This window comes from Melanerpes formicivorus, unplaced genomic scaffold (genome assembly GCF_026170545.1).
Source record: "Melanerpes formicivorus ecotype bairdi unplaced genomic scaffold, bMelFor1.0.p_v2 SCAF_5, whole genome shotgun sequence".
Classification (NCBI taxonomy): domain Eukaryota; kingdom Metazoa; phylum Chordata; class Aves; order Piciformes; family Picidae; genus Melanerpes; species Melanerpes formicivorus.
This window is the reverse complement of record NW_027142357.1, coordinates 36,390,429-36,411,217: the sequence shown is the minus strand read 5'-3', so window position 1 is coordinate 36,411,217 and position 20,789 is coordinate 36,390,429. Positions and strand designations below refer to the sequence as shown.

At 44.7% G+C, this 20,789-nt stretch overlaps 1 protein-coding gene across 1 annotated transcript in view; it reads right to left on the bottom strand.

Annotated features, from left to right (window-relative positions):
- Positions 1-20,789, bottom strand: part of THSD7B (thrombospondin type 1 domain containing 7B) — a 304,792-nt gene that overhangs the window by 30,131 nt on the left and 253,872 nt on the right. The window contains exons 16-17 of the mRNA XM_068139154.1: positions 14,893-15,026; positions 13,405-13,558 (exon numbers count right to left, since the gene is read on the bottom strand). Of these exons, the coding sequence (XP_067995255.1) occupies positions 13,405-13,558; positions 14,893-15,026 (288 nt within the window). The remainder of the gene's footprint in view (positions 1-13,404; positions 13,559-14,892; positions 15,027-20,789) is intronic.

Below are 20,789 nucleotides of genomic sequence, written 5' to 3'. Positions count from 1 at the left end.
TGGACAACCCATTCCAGGGCTTCACCACTCTCATGGGGAAGAACTTCCTCCTCACCTCCATCCTGAATTATTAATAATAATGATAATAAGTAGCAAAGGTATTTTCTAACCTGGTTAATTCTATTCTATTCAAAGTAATAGACTGCATGGAAGTGAAGGGAAAGAGAGAGAGATGTTAGTCTCTGCTTCCCATCAGCATGACGATGGCTGGTCTTAGGAAGCAGGGCTCTCTATGCTTAGTGGTTCCTCTGGAGGACAGATGCCATGGACAAATTCCCACACTTCCTTTTTCATTTTGTTCTTATACCCCGAGCTGATGTCATATGGCATAGAATACCCCTTTGGCCAATTTGGGTCAGCCGGCTCAACTGCATCCCTTTAATGTACTCTTGGGGTGGGGAAAAGTTGGAAAAGCACAGCCTGAGTGCTCAGCTCATAGTTTCATAGTATCATAGTTTCATAGTTTCATTCAGGGTTGGAAGGGACCACAAGGATCATCTAGTTCCAACACCCCTGCCATGGGCAGGGACACCCCACACTACATCAGGCTGGACAGAGCCTCATCCAACCTGCACTTAAACACCTCCAGGGACGGGGCCTCGACCACCTCCCTGGAGGTTTCACCACTCTCATGGTGAAGAACCTCCTCCTCACATCTAGCCTGAATCTCCCCACCTCCAGCTTCATTCCATTCCCCCTAGTCCTATCACTACCTGAGATCCTGAGAAGTCCTTCCCCAGCCTTCCTGTAGGCCCCCTTCAGATACTGGAAGGCCACAATGAGGTCACCTCGGAGCCTTCTCTTCTGCAGACTGTACAGCCCCAACTCCTTCAGTCTGTCCTCACAGGAGAGGTGCTCCAGCCCTCTGATCATCCTTGTGGCCCTTCTCTGGACACACTCCAGCACCTCCACATCCCTCTTGTAATAGGGGCTCCAGAACTGGACACAGTACTCCAGGTGGGGTCTCACCAGGGCTGAGTAGAGGGGGAGGATCACCTCCCTCGACCTGCTGGCCACACTTCTCCTGATGCAGCCCAGGATCTGATTGGCTTTGTGGGCTGCAAGTGCACATTGAGAGCTCATGTTGAGCTTTTTGTCCACCAGCACCCCCAAGTCTCTCTCCTCAGGGCTACTTTCCAGCCAGTCACTGCCCAGCCTGTATTTGTGCCTGGGATTGCCTCGACCCAGATGCAGGACCCTGCACTTGCTCTTATTGAACTTCATGAGGTTGGCTTGTGCCCACCTCTCCAGCCTGTCCAGGTCCCTCTGGATGGCCTCCCTTCCCTCCAGCGTGTCTGCTGCACCACACAGCTTGGTGTCATCAGCAAACTTGCTGAGGGTGCACTCAATGCCACTGTCCATGTCCCCCACAAAGATGTTGAATAAGACAGGTCCCAGGACTGATCCCTGAGGGACTCTGCTTGTCACTGGCCTCCACTGGGACATGGAGCCATTGACAACCACTCTTTGGGTGTGGCCATCAAGCCAGTTCCTTATCCATCTAGTGGTCCACCCATCAAACCCATGTGTCACCAGTTTGGAGACCAGGATGTGGTGTGGGACAGTGTCGAAGGCTTTGCTCAGGTCCAGGTAAACGACATCAGTTGCTCGCCCCTCATCTATTAATTTTGTCACCTGCTCATAGAAGGCCACCAGGTTGGTCAGGCAGGATTTGCCCTTGGCAAAGCCATGCTGACTGTTCCCAATCACCTCTTCACTATTCTTTTGAGCGAGTAGTGACTCCAGGAGGATCTGCTCCATGATCTTTCCAGGCACAGAGGTGAGACTGACTGGCCTGTAGTTCCCTGGCTCCCCAGAAGCCAAAATGCTGGTGTGTTATCAACACAGCTACAGCACTGCAAAGCACAGCACTAGAAAGATGCTTTGAGGAGAATTAACTCCAGCTCAGCCCAAACCCAAAACACAAACAAATATTATTTCCCCATCCAGCACGGTCCCCATTGTGCTTGATTCCAGGACACTGACACAGCTCAGCACTGCACACACTGTCATACAGCCACCCAGATTTCCTGGCTACTGGGACCATTTTCCCTCTCAGATGTCCTCCTGGTGGATAGCAGAGCATTCTAACAGGTCAAAAGCTATCTGGTGTTTTCCAGGATCCGAATAAAGGCCTGGTTTCCCGCAGCTCTGAAGGTGCTGTTGTCACTGCACTGATGAGCCACGTCGTTCAGAAGCCAGAGCTTTTAACAGTTTGGAATAATAAAGAATCTTTGTAGGAAAAGTGCTCATTTAATCAAGCTGAGTACATGGGAAACATGCAGAAATTCAAAGCTGGCAAACTGTAACTAATATCCTGTAATATTATTTGTTGAATTTCTCTTTACGTCAATTGAGAAGTCAATTTAGTTTTATAATTGATTTTCTGGCCTTACTCTTTCAAGTTAACTATGTTAAAAATTGAGCCAAATATATATGGAACTGAATAAGCAGCAGGAGGGAATGACTTGTAAAAGAAAAAGATGAAAGCTGGGATTTTCAAAGCGGCAAGAGGGAGCTGAGCATCCGGCTACCCTGACTTGGGTGCGGGACTTGCAGGACTCCTCCAAAATCCCAAGCTGGACAAAAAAAAGGAAGTATTTGTGATGTGGCAAAAGTTGAGGAACGGCTTTGGAGACCCAAAGTCACTAGGGGACTTGACTGTTAAAAGTTAAAGAAGAGGGACTGATTCCAACACAGAGATGCTGAGAGTATTAACAAGCAATAATGAACAGAGATGTGTAAGCTGCATAGCAGGAGGAAGATAGGATGTCACCATTGTGGCCACTGCCATCACTACCAATGCTATGTATCCAGTCCTGAAATTGGATCTTAAAAACTTCTGAGAGAAAAACGGATGAAAAACTGGCAAATTACATTTTTAGGAGGCAGGACAGGAACAGCAGTCAGTAATATTAGGGAAGCACAAGAAAGCAGTATTACTGGAGTAATTGAAGGAAGAAGTTATCACAGAATTAATTAAGATTTGAGTGAGATTACAGGAGGAGTTGATTCTGAATCCTCTCCCAAATGAAGAAAATTACAAAAACAATTTGACTGTTCAAACACTCTTCCATATGAAATATTGAAGGTGTCATTCAGGTACTTGGATCAAGACTGGATCTGCTCTGCCAGTAGGAACCCAACTTTCTTACTACAAGCCTATATGAATGTACAATTTGGGGGGTTTTAAAATAAATAAACCCCACTGTGATTCAGCAATCTTTTACTGAGTATCTTCATTTACAGCTCCTCTCTTCCCACTGAGTGGATGCTATACTTTCAAAGACATTATTTTACTTCCTACTGTTCTATTAATAACTACTACTTTCACTGATCATAGATAAAGCTTTTTAAAAATTACTTTTACATTAAGACAGCCATTACCTCCTGTAAGGTAATCACAGCTGGTTTGTGTTCAGCATTAGGCAACACTTTGTCAACAGCAGAAGCGCAAGGCGTGAGGAAAAGGAAAGCCAAGTACAGACAACAGAAGCGTGTCAGTGGTTGGAGCTTTGACTTCTATTTTTATGATAATCTTTTTATGGTCATGCTACTTTTTCATGCCTGTGGTTACAAACCCTGTAATCCTGTAACAAGTTTCCACACTTGGAGACTTTGGTATTTAACCATGGGGTAAGATTGGCTGTAATGGCAATCTGGTTACGCAGAAATTGAAAGCTGAGGTGATAGACTTAAGACTGCAATGATTTATTAAGATAGATTTAGGCAGCGTCAAAGGCAGGTCATTGCTGATCGGAGTGCAATGCAGAACCCTGTGAAGGTGATGAACTTCTTCACATGCACAGAGGTCACCAATCCATGCTGGCATCCAGACAGAGCAGTTCTTGCACAGACCTCATGTAGACAGACAGATGGGCAGAGTCCAAGGGCATGAGATTTAACACATCTAAATGTCGTGTTCTACACTTTGGTCACAACAACCCCAGGCAGTGCTACAGGCTGGGGACAGAGCGGCTGGAGAGTGGTCAGGCAGAAAGGGACCTGAGGGTACTGGTTGACAGTAGGCTGAACATGAGCCAGCTGTGTGCCCAGGTGGCCAAGAAGGCCAATGGCATCCTGGCCTGGATCAGGAACAGTGTGGCCAGCAGGAGCAGGGAAGTCACTCTGCCCCTGTACTCAGCACTGGTTAGGCCACACCTTGAGTCCTGTGTCCAGTTCTGCGCCCCTCAGTTTAGGAATTGCTGGAAGGTGTCCAGAGAAGGGCAACACAGCTGGGGATGGGTTTGGAGCACAAGCCCTGTGAGGAGAGGCTGAGGGAGCTGGGGTTGCTTAGCCTGGAGAAGAGGAGGCTCAGAGGAGACCTTCTTGCTCTCTGCAACTACCTGAAGGGAGATTCTAGCCAGGTGGGGGTAGGTCTCTTCTCCCAGGCATCCAGCAGTAGAACAAGAGGTCACAGTCTCAAGCTACACCAGGGGAGGTTTAGGCTGGATGTTAGGAAGCAGTTCTTCACAGTGAGAGTGATTGATCACTGGAATGGGCTGCTCAGCGAGGTGGTAGCGTCACCATCACTGAAAGTGTTTAAGAAGAGACTGGATGAAGCACTTGGTCCCATGGTTTAGTTGATTAGATGGTGTTGGGTGACAGGTTAGACTTGATGATCTTGAAGTTCTTCTCCAACCTGGTTAATCCTATCCTATCCTATCCTATCCTATCCTATCCTATCCTATCCTATCCTATCCTATCCTATCCTATCCTATCCTATCCTATCCTATCCTATCCTATCCTATCCTATCCTATCCTATCCTATCCTATCTCATCCCATCCCATCCTGAAAAAGTTGGGATGAAATTCAGCCTCTTGCTTGGGTCTCAGCTCCACAAACACCCCCAGTGAACTACAATAAGAACAACTCTGGAGACCAACTGAAACAATTCTATGATTCTATAATTCTATGACTCTCACCTGATCCTTCTAGGAAACTGAGACTCCGCTCTGCCAGAGCTCTGGTGCTACCAGGAATGTCATCTGACAACCACCAGTGTTTAGTGTTGCTAAGCAGTACAGTTGGACTTGATGATCTCAGAGGTCTTTTCCAACTGAAACAATTCTGTGATTCTAAGTGGAAAACCTTTGTCCACATTCTACCTCTGTCCTGGACAAATGAAACCCACATTATGGATCAAAGAAGAACAGTGAATATGGGTGCTAATTTGCCATAAACATAAGAGAGGAAACAAGTCTTAAGAAATTGAGGTAGATGTGATGCACAAAGGCAGAAGCTCAAATGCCTGAAGAACTTTATGTACCTTCATGGTTAGATGCCAACTCAGTTTGGCAGTCGAGTTTTACAGACGATCTTTGTTGAATTTAGTCCAAATTCTTTCTGTAAGCAATGAAGTGTGTAGTGCAGGCATGTGCTTCCTTTGGAAGTGGTGATAGGAATGGATTTCTGGATGGAAGTAACAATGGGGACCTAACTCAGGTGGCACATTAATAGCCTACTGCAGTAGGAAGTAAGTTTCTTTTCATGGACAACTGTACTGTCACAACCTACTTTATTGTATTAAATCACACCATTTCCATTATCCTTTTCCATGAAGTGGAAAAGTTGAGCTAGAGCCATGGATCTGTAGGCCAGATTATACAAGCTACTACAGAAACAAAATGTTTCAAAGCAATAAGTGGTACATATAAAATGTTGAGACAGGAATGAATCAGTTTTCCCCCAAAGGAACATTTAAAAGCCACAAAAGCCATAATCTTGATTCTATGGAGGAATTCTTGGCACTCTTAATTATTGCATTTTTAGTATTTCCTTTAGGCAATCACACCTTTCTACCATGACCACTTGTCACTGTTGTAAGCTAACAAGAAGTGAGGGACAGAAACATACACAAAGGATGTACCTAGCAAGAAGAAACAAAGCACACAAAGTTTTGTTCTGAAAGAGCAGGATATTAAATAACACTGTGAGGTTATGAATGTGAAGTTCCAGAGCTGTTAGCACATCACACAATAATGTACACAATTAGACCTTCTTTGTGATGGATTTTACAAGCTGACCACTGATCTAGGCTTTTGCAAGCATTATAATTGCACAGCACAAAGGCTGTAACCTATTAGGGAGCCCGGTAAGCTGTTTAACTTACCATACAGCTTGTATAATGCATACTGCACTATAAATAGCGGGCCACATTATGTTTAACTGGCTATTCATAAGGAATCATAGAAGCTCAAACTAAGGTAAATGCATTGGCAGCAACAAGACTTGACTATTTTTAACAGTGCAGTGAACCGTTGTATTGTTCGTGCTGATGTGGATGTTTTGTAACAATTTAACAAGCCATTTACAATAACCTGAGCAGTCTTTTGAAATGAAAATGCATCTGCATAAATTTTCTTTGTAAGATGCATCTAGGTGCTGAAGCCTTATCTAGCTCCATTTATAACCATTAACTTAAAAAAAAAAAAATATTGTTAATAAAGATGAATAAAATTAAAATAACTAATCTAAAAAATCCAGCAGTAGCCAACTTTAGGATAAAGCTATAAACTCCCTCCCCAAACACTCCCCCCCCCCCCCCCCAAATAAAAGGAAAAAACCCCAACAAACCAATGACAATCAAAAACCAACAACCCTTCAAACCACAAACAGAACCCAAAAACTCAAGTCAGAGCTCTGCATAAGGAGCAGGGCATATTCTTCCCAAAAGTCTTGGACCAGCAGCAATCTCATGCCTAACCTCTGATCTCTTGGGCTAGAAATACAACCCTGCTCAAGATTCACTCTTCAATACAGCCTTCACACTGCAGGTCCTCTGCCAGACCAATGCATGGAGGTTATAGTTGTGATGAAGATTTCAGCAATGCACTGTGTCAAGAGTTAGGGCTGGAGCAGCCATTGGATGAGTGACAGACACTTTCTATTAACCCTCTCCCTTCCCAAAGGGGAAGAGACAGGGAATAAGGGGAGAGACTTATGGATAGAGACTTATGGGTTACAGAAGAAAACTAAACCTACTGTAATGAAAATAGAAGCAATAAAATGAAGTATTTACAAATATATAAAACCTCATCATTGAATCCAACCCCTCTGATGGCAATTCCATCACTGTCACCACTGATGCTGTGGGCAGGTACTGAGGAAGTCCCACACTGGACTCAAGTGGCAGATGGGAACTAGATTCAGGAGCTAGGTTCTGGAACTGGATTCAGGAACACAGGGACTGGGATCAAAGGCAGAACAGAGACCTCCTTGGATGCTGGCCATTGAAGAACAGGCTTGACCCTTATGATTCCTCAGCTTTATAATGAATGTGATGTACAATGAAATCCCTTTTTGGCCATGCGACCTTGTTGGTCACCTGTTCTGTCTGCTTTTCTCTGCAGCTTTCTGCACTTGCAATGCAGTACCCAGGATTTTCAGTGACCTTGGTCTCCATAGAAGCAAGTATAAGCAAGAGCCTTTCTGCACACCAAAACTTGATAGCAACATCAAGTGTTATCACTCCTAGAAGCAGATACCGCCTGTGAAAACATGTTATTAACTTCAGAAAGAGCCACCACTTAGAGGAGCCAGAGCTGAAAAGTAAAATCACTGAAGAGAATTAGTTCTGTTCTAGCTCAAACCAGGACACACAGAGAGTGAATCCCAGTGACTACAGAGCGCACAATTTCTCTTGGCATTTCACAGCTGTAATGACTCTGCGTGCTATCTACGATGCAAGCCGCTGCAAGGCCTGAGAGCTGGCTGTATTGCCTGGTGCCACTTTCAATACGATCAGTTGTCGCAGTATTATGTCCCAACAAACTGATTCAAGAGAATAACAACTCCATTGTCGCAAGTCCTGAGCGTTGTACAGTGCTATTGATCCATGAGGAAAATGCTCACTGAAACAGGGACAGCTGTTCTGACTCGCTAGACTTGTAACCTCCTATAATTAACTAATTTCGGACCTCTCAGAATTAGCTGCTACACATGCCAGCAGCTGAGGCAAACAAGGAGGCCACTCTGGTCGGCTATGAGGGCTGCCACAGCTCTCCACACAACAAAATAAATGTGAGGTAATTATTTCAGGGGCTTGTAGCACAACTCGCATATTAACTCTTTAAAAGAATGCTTTGATGAATTCAATTGAAGTCAATTAATTACATTTCCAAGTCAGATGCATACAAAGTGGAGACACCGCAGGTAGTGCGTGTTATTCGATCACTGAATATGTAACAGAGATGATGGGATTTCAGTTTCCAGATTGTTTAGCTGAGGCTTTGAGCAATCAAGTGATGATGTCTGACTGAAAATGTTATTGTAGCTGGAACGAATATGAAATCTCTGAAGCAAAATGCAAGTCAATCTAATTTGCTCATGATTTTTTTCCCCCCCCTTTTCCTGACTAGCAAGCCCCAAACTGTTATTTTAAATGGCTTTAAAGCCTTGCTATTTAAGTTACGTGGATGTTACTTAGCGACAAAGAAGAAAACTTTATGAGCCAAAAAATAAGTCTTCAATCAGAGAGAAAACCATTTTGAATTTACTGCTCACGGTAGCAAATGTGAGAATAATAGGGAAGCTTTAAATCAGTACTTTTGAGTCGAATCCAGTAAGCAGACAAAACCTCAGAAGTAACCCCAAAGTATTACATTTCAGGTGCCCAGGCAGCCAAGAGGGCCAATGGCATCCTGGCTTGCATCAGCAACAGTGTGGCCAGCAGGAGCAGGGAGGTCATTCTGCCCCTGTACACTGCACTGGTTAGGCCACACCTCGAGTCCTGTGTCCAGTTCTGGGCTCCTCAGTTTAGGAAGGAGGTTGACTTGCTGGAACGAGTCCTGAGAAGGGCAACGAAGTTGGTGAGGGGCTTGGAACACAAGCCCTATGAGGAGAGGCTGAGGGAGCTGGGGTTGCTTAGCCTGGAGAGGACAAGACTCAGGGATGACCTTATTGCTCTCTACACCTACCTAAAGGGAGGTTGTAGACAGGTGGATGTCGGTCTCTTCTCCCAGGCAGCCAGTACCAGAACAAGAGGACACAGTCTCAGTCTGCACCACGGGAGGTTTAGGATGGATGTTAGGAAGAAGTTCTATACAGAGAGAGTGATTGCCCATTGGAATGGGCTGCCCAGGGAGGTGGTGGAGTCACCATCATTGGAGGTGTTCAGGAGGAGGCTTGATGGGGTGCTTGGTGCCATGGTTTAGTTGATTAGGTGGGTTGGATTGGTTGATGGGTTGGAAGTGATGATCTTGAAGGTCTCTTCCAGTCTGGTCTGGTCTGGTCTGGTCTGGTCTGGTCTGGTCTATTCTATTCTATTCTATTCTATTCTATTCTATTCTATTCTATTCTATTCTATTCTATTCTAATTTCTGGGTCATGGCAAAGTACCATTAAAGCAAATACTAAGATTTAGCTTTGTGGAGCAGTGTTAAATAGCACTAAAATCAAGATGCAAAAATTGCAGCTCAGTTGGAAAAGGCCCATAAAACAATGATGGCAGCATCTGAAATTACAGGAACCCACCCCCAGAAACACAAATGTGTCAAAGTGAAAGGGAAACGTAGCCAAAAAAGGTGAACAAACACAATGGTTTCACACAAGTATTGAAGAGAAAACTTCCTATTGACAAAGCAGTCACCACCTTTATGACTCATCGATTTCAACATGATTCAAGATCATTTACCATCCTGAAAGTGGAAAATTCACATGGGAAGAGTATTGCTACAAGATAAAACCCAGTAATACCCTAGAAAGTATCCAGAGTACAATGACATATTGACAAAAGGTACACTGGATAATCTAAAAGGCCTTTTTATATTCAGCTGATAAGAGCCAGTTATTCTGCTATCAGGATGAATTTACTATCAACACTATAAATTAGGAGAAGATCACCAAAGTGACTGGGGAAGAATTCTCACCTGACCAAAATGTTAAGTAAGTATCTCAAATCAAAAAGCCACTCAGGCAAAGAGGAGTCTGAAACTGTAATTGTTCATTTCTTGCAAACTAGAATTTGTCAAGTTTCATAAATTCTCTTTATCTCCAGCAAGCCAAACACAACCAGAGATACAGGAAGATTTCCCGGAATGCTCTTTGGCAGCTGACTCACAAGAGTGCTACGACTAAAAGACTGCCAACTATTTTGATACAAAATCTAAATGTGCTTGGAAAAGAGCAGTCAGGATATAAGGTTTTGCCTTTTCATTGCAATGTGACGTGATACTTCTTCTTTTCTTTTTTTTTCCCCCCAGATTACTTGAGGAAGAGAAAGGAGACAGGTGAATATTATTTCATATATCCTCAGAAGACTGGCATTTGCTTCCAGCTTGGCATGAATCAGAAACCATGTATGCCAGCTACTGAGCAGAATTTCCCTCAAAACAGTTAAATAGACAGCCCTAATGAGCAAGAGGCTCTATGCATGCAAACTTACTGATGTGGTTTCAGGCTCTAATGGAAGACATTTGACACAAGGTTGGAGGAACACCAAATCTAACCAAAAGACTTAAACATGAGATTGAGCTCCAGCTGCAGACCCCTGTATTTGGGTGTCCAACCACTGGAGCTATTTCACAGTATCACAGTATCACAGTATCGCCTAGGTTGGAAAGGACCTCGAGGATCATCGAGTCCAACCTATCAACACAGACCCCATGACTAGACCATGGCACCAAGTGCCACGTCCAATCTCCCCTTGAATGCCTCCAGGGTCGATGACTCAACCACCTCCCTGGGCAACCCGTTCCAATTACGAATGACTTGCTTGGTGAAGAACTTCCTCCTCACCTCGAGTCTAAACCTCCCCTGGCACAGCTTGAGACTGTGTCCCCTTGTTCTGGTGCTGGTTGCCGGGGAGAAGAGGCCAACACATACCTCCTTTGTCTCTATAACTCCATTGACCATGTTCACTAGCTTGTGGCCATTCTCAGTGGCCACCTCTCCTAGTAGCAGCTCAGGAGATGGAGAGTTGTACAAATTACCCTGGTGTTGGCAATGCCTCACTTCTGGCCACTGTGGCTTTTCTTTTCCCCAATACGGGCACCATTGGGCAATGAATGAAGGTATGAACCCCACTGCTGTATAGCAATGAGATTCCAGAAGGGCAGAGACCAGAGAATCTCATAAGTTCTCCCCAGAAATCCTTTATTGCTGCATTGTAGAATCCCCAGCACTACAGAGTCAGAGTTCCACTTACAGAAGTAGTCCTGGAAGCCCTTAACAGATGAAGCAGCTAACAGAAGTCCTGAGCATGTCCCTCACAGCATCCCTACACAGAAGCAGAAAACTAAGAGAAGCAGAAGTCCCCAGCAGCCCTAACCAAAGATCCCTAACCTAAGTCCCTATCTGAAGAGAGAAAGTAACTATTGATCAGAGTGGCTGTCTTTTATACTCTTTGTTATCAATCACTTAACCAGTAAAATACAACCACATATATAAGCTAAAATCTTTTCTCATCATGTCAAGGAGGTGGCTTCTGCAGCATGTTCCAATCAAAGCGTGCCAATGTGAGGATGTTGTTCTTGGAACACATGGAATGTTATTGTTATACTCTATGCAGCTAAGGAATTGGTCAGCTAAGGAATCATGCACTCTACAGGCATCCAGAAGCTGCCCTCAGAACCCTGGCTGCAACAGGCCACCACTCTTCCCTTAATCCCTGCTGCATCCTACTGGTACAGGAAACACACCACCTTCACCATACAGCCATTATGCACTTAGAGCAATCCCACTGCAGCCAGGGAAGAACTGTGGTGTGTGGTCCTTTCTCAAAACAAAACACAAATAGCCAGAGTGGCTATAAAAGGGAGACAGCACTATTGTAAACTTGTCAAAGGGAGGGTTTTATCTGTCCATAAAACTTCAAGCTGTTTATTGCCTCGTATCTGGACAGAACTATTTAAACACATGCTCCATCAGCACACAGTCATCTCAGTTTCACAACAAAGCATTGCAGAACAGCTTGTGAAACATATTGCTGAGTTAATTGCATTGGCATACAGATGCCCTCACATTTATGAATTAACATCTACCATGGCAAAAGGATGTACGAGGAGACACAGGGACTGTGGTACTCAGCCCTGTGACTGCCAAGTGCTACAATGCCTGATGGAATGCAGCCCATGAGATCTGGGCATTTCTCCTTTCCTGCTTCTGTGTGCTACAGAGGCTTCACCATTGCCAAAAAGGGGCCTTTAGGCAAAAACTCAGTGTCTTAAGCAGACTAGCACACTTAAAGCTCCAGGTAGTCCTTCATGACCAACTGACTGCCTCAAGACACCTCAAAAACACTCAAGGTCCTTGAGGATCTCTGCATTAGTTGCCTGCATGCTAATAAGAAGAAAATCTGTCTCTGAAAAGTCAAAGGCAAAGAAACATCCAACCACAGTGGGACTTTGAAAGGTATCCAAGCATCTGTACCGGTCGCAAGAGCGTTATACTTCATCAAAGCTGTGCTGCTCAGGGGGAGGCAAATGCAGGAAATGAAACACAAGATTTCATTTGACACGTTCTTACTGAGTATATTGATATGCTACACAAAATATTATGGAAGGAAATTACCTGTGTCAGCAGCAGTATAAATACCTGTCCAATAACCACTCAGAGCTTTGATAATGGCCCTGTTAACACAGGGGCAATGAATATATGTTTGTCACTTAAATGCATCCAGCAAGTCTATTAAAAAACCCCTTGAGATTAAACTTGGCACCTATTTCAACACCCATCAGAGAGAAACAATAGGTTTGACATTACATGCTTGGAGGCCAGAGAGTTTTCTCAAGGCAGAATTTTCAGCTTTTTTCCATCTTGCCCACTTAGGAAAACACAGAGCATTTGGCAGTGCCTTGAATCCCTGCTTAATTCAGAAAGTTTTGAGTATTTCATGACATAACAAATTGTTCAGGCATCTTGCTGCCATACCCTTCTGTTGCTGTTGCCTCATATCTTCCCTCAAGGTTTTGAGGAGGAGGAGATGCTGGACAGAAATAGTGTCTGTTGGGAAGGGAGAGCTGTCATTCTCTCAGGCTGAAGGCCTGTCTAGGGGAGTACCACCATGACTCACCAGCAGGCTGTTACAGCAGTAGTGCATCGCTCACAGTGCTCTCCCCTGCAAGTAATTCCTAACACAGATAGACCTAACTGCAGCTAGACTACTGCAGTTCACCTGCTGTACTTGTAGGGGTCCTCTGCCATAGACCAAGGGGAAGGATGAGTGGAATCAACTGTCACAGTAAAAACCATGTGTTTTACTATCTAACTTTCTCCAGCTTGGTCTCTATAGAAATATAAATATCTGCAGATACAACCATGCTGGTAGGATCCATTAAGCCTAACTTCCTTGAGGAAATAATGATTTTTTTAAATGAAAACTACTATCTCATGAAATGCTTGAAGGAAAGAGAAGACTGAAGCATGAGGAACATTGCCACAGACACGCAAGCAGGAGAGCCTACCTGTGGACACTTGCTCCACTGTCCCCAGTCAGACACTGCACACTCACTGGGACAGTACAAGCTACACTTCTGCATCGTATCTGGGATTTCAGTCTGATTGCACAGTACACTGGGCACAGTCTCCCCTCCATGGTCCTCAGCAATACTCACACACCTGCACAGAAAACAGACATTTTTGTTAGAGGAGAAGGACTTGGGGACATTGGTTGATAAAAAACTCAACATGAGCCAGCAACATGTGCTTGCAGCCCAGAAGGCCAACTGCATCCTGGGCTATATTAAAAGAAGTGTGAGCAGGATGAGGGCAGTGATTCTCCCCCTCTACTCTGCTTTTGTGAGACCCCACCTGGAGTACTGCATCCAGCTCTGGTGCTCCCAACACAAGAAGGACATCAAGCTGCTGGGGTTGGTCTAAAGGAGGGCCACAAAGATAACCAGGCAGCTGGAGCACCTCCCCTATGCAGACCACCTGCAATAATTGGAGTTGTTCAGCCTGGAAAAGAGAAGGCTGTGGGGAGACCTTAGAGCAGCCTTCCAGTACCTGAAGATGGCCTACAAGAAAACTGAGGAAATTTTACAAGGGCTTATAGTCATAGGATAAGGGGGAATGGCTTTCAGCTGGAGGAGGGTAGATTTAGACCCTAGAGGTGTTCAAGACCAAATTAAACAATGCCTTAACCCACTTTGTCTAGTCCAAGGTGTTCCTGCCCATGGCAGGGGAGTTGGAAGTAGATGATCTTTAAGTTCCCTTCCAACCCAAACCACTCTATGATTCTGTGAGTATATCCATGCTACAGAGATGATGGATACCAAAAGATCTGCTTGACCCCGCCTAGGACACTATACGTAACACAATAGCTACATTCAGCACAAGTGGTCAAAAAGTGGACTCAATCACGTTAATGCAAATCAAACTCAGCTACACACACTGTACACTTCTGTTACTCACAGGTTTCAATAACCACTTTAAATAAACATTTCAAACTTCCTACAGAGGGATTTTAACTTTGATCGCCTGACAGATGAGTGAACAGAAGATGACAACCAGCAAGAACAAACCTCCGTGTTCCTGCTAGTAACATCCAAACATTTGGAAACAACTCAGCATTTCCCCGTGCCTGGGGAACGTATATTGACTAATAACGAATGCCACTCCAGTGCGTGCGGTGCCATTACTTGGGGAAAATGTTAGCAAATCAGAATATGGAGGCTCTGCACCTCAGGGGGGTTTATGTATATATGACATTTAGGCTGAAGGATTCTAATTTAAACATCATGCCTTCTTCCTGAAAGATGTCTTGATCGTAACACAAGGCTGCATCCCTGAGATGCTTTGCTGTAAACCACTGCATAGAAACTCATGCTTCTTTTTACATACACCCAACTCAGCAACAGACTCGCTGTCAGATGACCACACATTGCAGCTTTATGCAAGTTATGAACCAACTATTTTTAATCAGGGGTACCTGTGCTTTTGTCTTCACTCACCTGACTTTCCTCGTTTGTATTCCTTCTCCACAGTGGAGGGAATTTTGTTCGCTGTTGATTTTGCATGGAGACCACGGTTCTACTACCCAAGAATACTGATTGCACTCGGTGTAGCATGGGACTGCCTCGTACACCTGCCAGCAGAAAGAATGAAAACTGTTCATCTGAACTATCCAGGTTAGCACCTCTGCAGAAAAACCTCAGCCAAAGCCAGGAAAGAGTACACTGAAAAATATCCTGGCTTACACTCCTTATGCTAAGGGTGCTGCAATAGCTTTAGGTTCATTTGTTCATCATTGACTTGCCGAGGGAATTTTAAGTATATAGCAGTAGTATGCATGCAGCATTTTAGGAAACAGCTATTTCCTGCAGCCAGAAGAGGAACTCCATTATAATTTCATTTGCTCTTACTGTTCTTGCTATAATCTATTACGTGTCACTCATCAGGACCGTATGCCCCTCATCTTTTGGTGTTTCAGAAGGTGTAAACATAAAATCAGCTCTCATTTACTTTTGCTTCTTACACATCCTTGTAAGTCACTCGCCATGAAAGGCTGAAACTTCACGCATCCTGCAAATGTCATTTTTAAACACAAAAATGGCAAATGTGTTCTTTTCTTCCCCAGCAAGTCATGTATCTCTAACATATCTCCTAATCAAACACAACCAGGTATTCACCTGAACTACGGTAGTTACACTGAGAGAAAAATACAGCCAAAAAGCTTGACAAATGTGTTTAAAAGACGCTGGATAAATCAGGGTTAGAAGCAGCACACTGAGATATGGTACTTTAGCAGATTTTTGGGTTTAAACAAATGAATGCATCAACAGTTCTATCACAGTAATGAATAGAAGTTATTTATTTTGAATCCAGTTGGTCTGCAGAAGCTGATTTGAAGATATGGAGTTCTCTGTTGCCTTGTACGAAGCATAATGAGCTGCCCTGGAAAAATACAGCGCACCTAAAATTCCTTCTTCCACCCGCCAAAATCTTCTTGACCTTGCTGCGGTGGAGCCATTCAGTTCTCACCATTAAAATAACTGTAAATCAATAGACTCCCACTCAGCTACCTCCCTCCACCAAAAAAAAAAACCCCAAACAAATAAACAAATCAGACACATTTAAAACAATTTATAGCTTGATTTTAAAATAGCAGATTATGACTACGGATGTTGTGGCCACAATAATAAAGAAACTCTATTTGCAGAATCCTGGAGGTGGGGGAAAGAGATATCAATGTGAAAACAAAATGGTAACTTGCTAAAGAAAATCCCTCAGAGAGGGGACATGTCAGCAACTAATTTTAACTGTGGGTCTGTCTGTATATTATGAATAGGTTTAGCAAAGACAAAAGAGTAAGAGAAGCTGAAAAGTGCAAAATATGTTAAAGAGAAAAGAAAGGGAAGAGGGAAACAGAAGGCAGGAATGGTGGGGGCAAGCACAGCATGAATGAGTAAAGCATCACATTACATGCAGAGGAAGGGGAAAGGGGGTAGGAATGAAGAGGGCAAAGGCAGTAGTACAATTAGTATCATTTTTTCCTACATAGTATTAAGAAAAAAACCTTTATCATCATCTGTACACAAATAATACCAGAAAATGTGCAAAATTTATGAGGACTACTACAGCATGGTGAAATGCACACAGTGACAACATTTCTGCACATTGGCCACAACAACCCCATGCAGAGCTACAGGCTGGGGTCAGAGTGGCTGGAGAGCAGCCAGGCAGAGAGGGACCTGGGGGTGCTGGTTGATGGTAGGATGAACATGAGCCTGCAGTGTGCCCAGGCAGCCAAGAGGGCCAATGGCATCCTGGCCTGCATTAAGAACAGTGTGGCCAGCAGGAGCAGGGAGGTCATTCTGCCCCTGTACACTGCACTGGTTAGGCCACACCTCGAGTACTGTGTCCAGTTCTGGGCCCCTCAGTTTAGGAAGGATGTTGACTTGCTGGAACGAGTCCAGAGAAGGGCAATGAAGTTAGTGAGGGGCTTGGAACACAAGCCCTATGGGGAGAGACTGAGGGAGCTGGGGCTGCTTAGCCTGGAGAGGAGGAGACTCAGGGGTGACCTTATTGCTCTCTACAACTACCTGAAGGGGGTTGTAAACAGGCAGAGGTTGGTCTCTTCTCCCAGGCAGCCAGCACCAGAACAAGAGGACACAGTCTCAGGCTGCGCCAGGGGAAGTTCAGGCTGGAGGTCAGGAGGAAGTTTTACACAGAGAGAGTGATTGCCCACTGGAATGGACTGCCCGGGGAGGTGGTGGAGTCACCATCACTGGAGGTGTTCAGGAGGAGACTTGACAGGGTGCTTGGTTGCATGGGTTAGTTGATTAGGTGGTGTTGGGTGATAGGTTGGACGTGATGATCTTGAAGGTCTCTTCCAACCTGGTTTATTCTATTCTATTCTATTCTATTTGGTACAGAGACCTCCTTTTGCACAAGTAAGTGGGGTCACCCTACAGCCTTTTGGAGGAGTGCTGAAGGTGTGTGACATTTCCAGCTTCCACTTGGCCTGCATGGAGGTCTTTGAAAGATCACAGTGCACCTTGATCACTCAATATAGGCTAATGATTTCAGTACAGCAAGGTGGCCTATCTATATGATACACAGGTGTCGTGGTTTAACTCTAACTGAGCACCACGCAGCTGCTTGCTCACTCCGCCTCCTCCTGGTGGGATGGTGATGAGAATCAGAATAAAGTAAAATTTGTGGGTTGAGAAAAGAACAGTTTAGCAATTGAAATAAAATAAAATAGTAATATGACTAATAATTACAATGAAAAGGAAGACAACAAAGAGAGAGAAAAATAAAGCAAACAAACAACCCCCCCCCCCCAATAGTGATGCATGATGCTATTGCTCACCACCTACTGACCAATGCCCCATTGCTTCCCAAGCAGTGATCTGCACCCTCCCCAACAACTCCTCCAGTTTACATACCAGGGATGACATCCTATAGTATGGAATATTCATTTGGCCAGTTCAGATCAACTGTCCTAGCTGTGTCCCCTTGCACCTTTCTTGCACTTTCTTGCCCCAAGTGTCCTTACTGGCAGGGCACTGTGAGAAACTGAGAAGTCCTTGACTCAGCATAAGCACTACTTAGAAACAACAAACACACCAGCATGTTATGAACATTATTTGCATTCAAAATCCAAAACACAGCACCTGCACCAGCTACTAGGAATAAAATTAACTCCATCCCATCTGCAATCAGGACAACAGGTATCTATATATTGTACAAAATGCATATAGAGGCTACATTTCCTAGACTGAGCAATCTGGACCACAAGTGCAACTAATTAACTATTGTATACATGTGCAGAGAGAAAGCACCCACTCAGTACCCATGCTCAGCACCAGCAAGCAGGGGATAGGGCAGGCACAGGGATATGTGGCTGCATGCTGAGCCCAGCACAGAGCCACCATCTTGCCTTGGCCACACTGTCACCTTGAGGGAGTTACAGGTTCCTGCAGCCATTCCCTTGTGAGCACTGGGGAGAACAGCAATCCCTCTTTGGGCAAAATGAAGCCTTCATATTCCCCAAAGACAGCCAGGAGACGGATGCTGACACAGGGAGTGTTTATTAGTTATCCTGCTCCATGGGGGAGAAGGAAAAACTACATTCTGCTTAAGCTGTCTGACAAAACATACGGTTGTTGGCAGAAGACCATTAGTTGAAGAGGTAAATGTGTGCTTAAGGAGTGATTAGAACTTCCCTCATCACAGAGAGGAGGCAAAGCCAAAAGGGAGCAAAGGGACAAACTTGGCAAGAACTGACTGCTGGTGGGCAGGAAACCTGCAGTGTGGGGAGAAGGTGGCCCACCAGGCAGCATTAAGTGAGATAAAATTTACACGTTAAAAAGTTCAAAGAAATTCCTGCTCTTTAGACTGTTGGCAAGAAAGACAAAGGTGGAAGAGGCTGGGAGGAGATGGCACAGAGGATGCCCCACAAGCCTGGCAGGGCAGCTTGGGCTGGTGTAGCACAAACAATGGCTTTAAGGATTTAAGGTTCTTCTCCTTGCTCTAATTAATAACCTTCCTCAGGTTTAGAGGATATTGCTGTGGATTTTCTAGGTCATGACATGAGCACTGCAGCAAATAGCCTCTGCTCCTCGCCTGGACAACACCAAGAGCTTGGAAATCCTGGCTCATTGTGTCTGTGACCTTTCCTGTCACTGCATTACAACATGGTAAACATCAGACCTCTCCAAACCAGCACGGCTGACCTGCAGTCAGCAGAAACCTAACACCAGGAATTCACTGCAACTGCATTTTGGTGGTTAAAAGCTCCTGTGACATTTACCTGCTGTGATTTCTGTGCAAGAAAACCAGCAGGGTTTAGGCAGGGATGGGATGCCATGTGAACTAAAATCTATCTGAGGAAAGGTGTAAGGACAAAACAGAGATCCCATATGCAGTGACACAAATACACACGATGTGAAGTGGCACTTCAGATGTGCTTGTTCAGGGGCAGGCAGGATCACAACAATAAAGCCATTAATAGAGCATTTGTATTCTGCTGTCTAACCATGTCAAGCTGGTACAATTACACATGAAGTTCCATCAGCTCTCCTCCTCCCACAGACATCCTTCTCTGTGCTGGAGGAGGGAGGGCACACACCAGCCCCATGATCACTGTGGTACCTCAATACCTGGGTGGTCTGCTGCTGACCCCTTCAGCACTTCCAGTTTGGTCAGGATTCCCAGGATACACACACCATCAAACCCCCAAAATACGACTGTTACAAACAACCCATTTTCCCATGATATTGTGCTGACACCACTGCCCATTCCTGACTGTGAACAACCTCTCTCCTCCACCCTGAGTCAGTGTCAAGCAGTGCCATGTCCAGCAGTACCTCTGAGATGCCAGGAAGGTGTAAATAGCCACCACCTGTCATTGGGAGGGACAGATTTCTTCAGAGCAAATTACAACATGCATTGGTAGACTCCATCAGGGTTTTAAATGGGAGACTCAAAGAGATGCAAGATTTCCATGGGTGAAACTCTGTGGGTTTCCGTTTTGGAAGATGTGAATATAATTTGTGGCTCTGCCTTTGCATTTAGAAACCACAGTGATGTGGTATGTGTTCATCTCCTCCGCAGGACACTGTTTTCCTTCCATTTCTCTCTCCTAGCTTGACATAATTTCTTTTCAATCACTTCCAATCTCCCCCTTTTTTTATTAGAAAAAACAACCAGGCCAGACAAGAAACCTTAAAGCCTTTCATTCCTATCTTCTGCTAACAGCTGCAGTACTTAAAGTGGTCAAAGAGAAGATGTTCTTGATGTTGCATCTGCAAATGATTTTGGACAATCCTTGCTGTTCTTCGAGTCCCACCAACCAGGGGAACCTGGGATCACTTCTCACCTCTGGGGTCCACGGGAGAACTCTGTGATGATCTTAAACAGAGGCTGGGATGGGATACGGTCCCCTCACTCAATCCAGGGGCCCAAAGTGGATTTGGATGTGGGGGGTTGGGATGGGCTCCCACAGACCTCTAGTTGCAATAGAGTTTCAAATTAGACACAGTTTCAGTATCCTGGCCCATGTCACATTGGCCTCTGATACCTCTTGTCCAGCTACACTACTTTTCTTCCCAAGCACAATGACAACTGCTTTGAAAACAATTTGCTTAATGCTCACCCCTCCCCAAACTCTCTGTGACAGTGCATTTAAAAAAAACTTCAGACTGAGCCCTCCAACGCGTGTATGGAACTGTACTACCACAATTCATCTCCTGAAGGACAGAAAATAAATGAAGTCCATGTGATGGGCACAGGGGGTCATTGTTCTGCACCGTTTGAGTGAGGAGAAAGAAGCTAGAAGCTGCAGACACATGACTTGTGCAGAGCTCAGCACCTATGGGACCAGCCTGGCTCCATCTTTAAG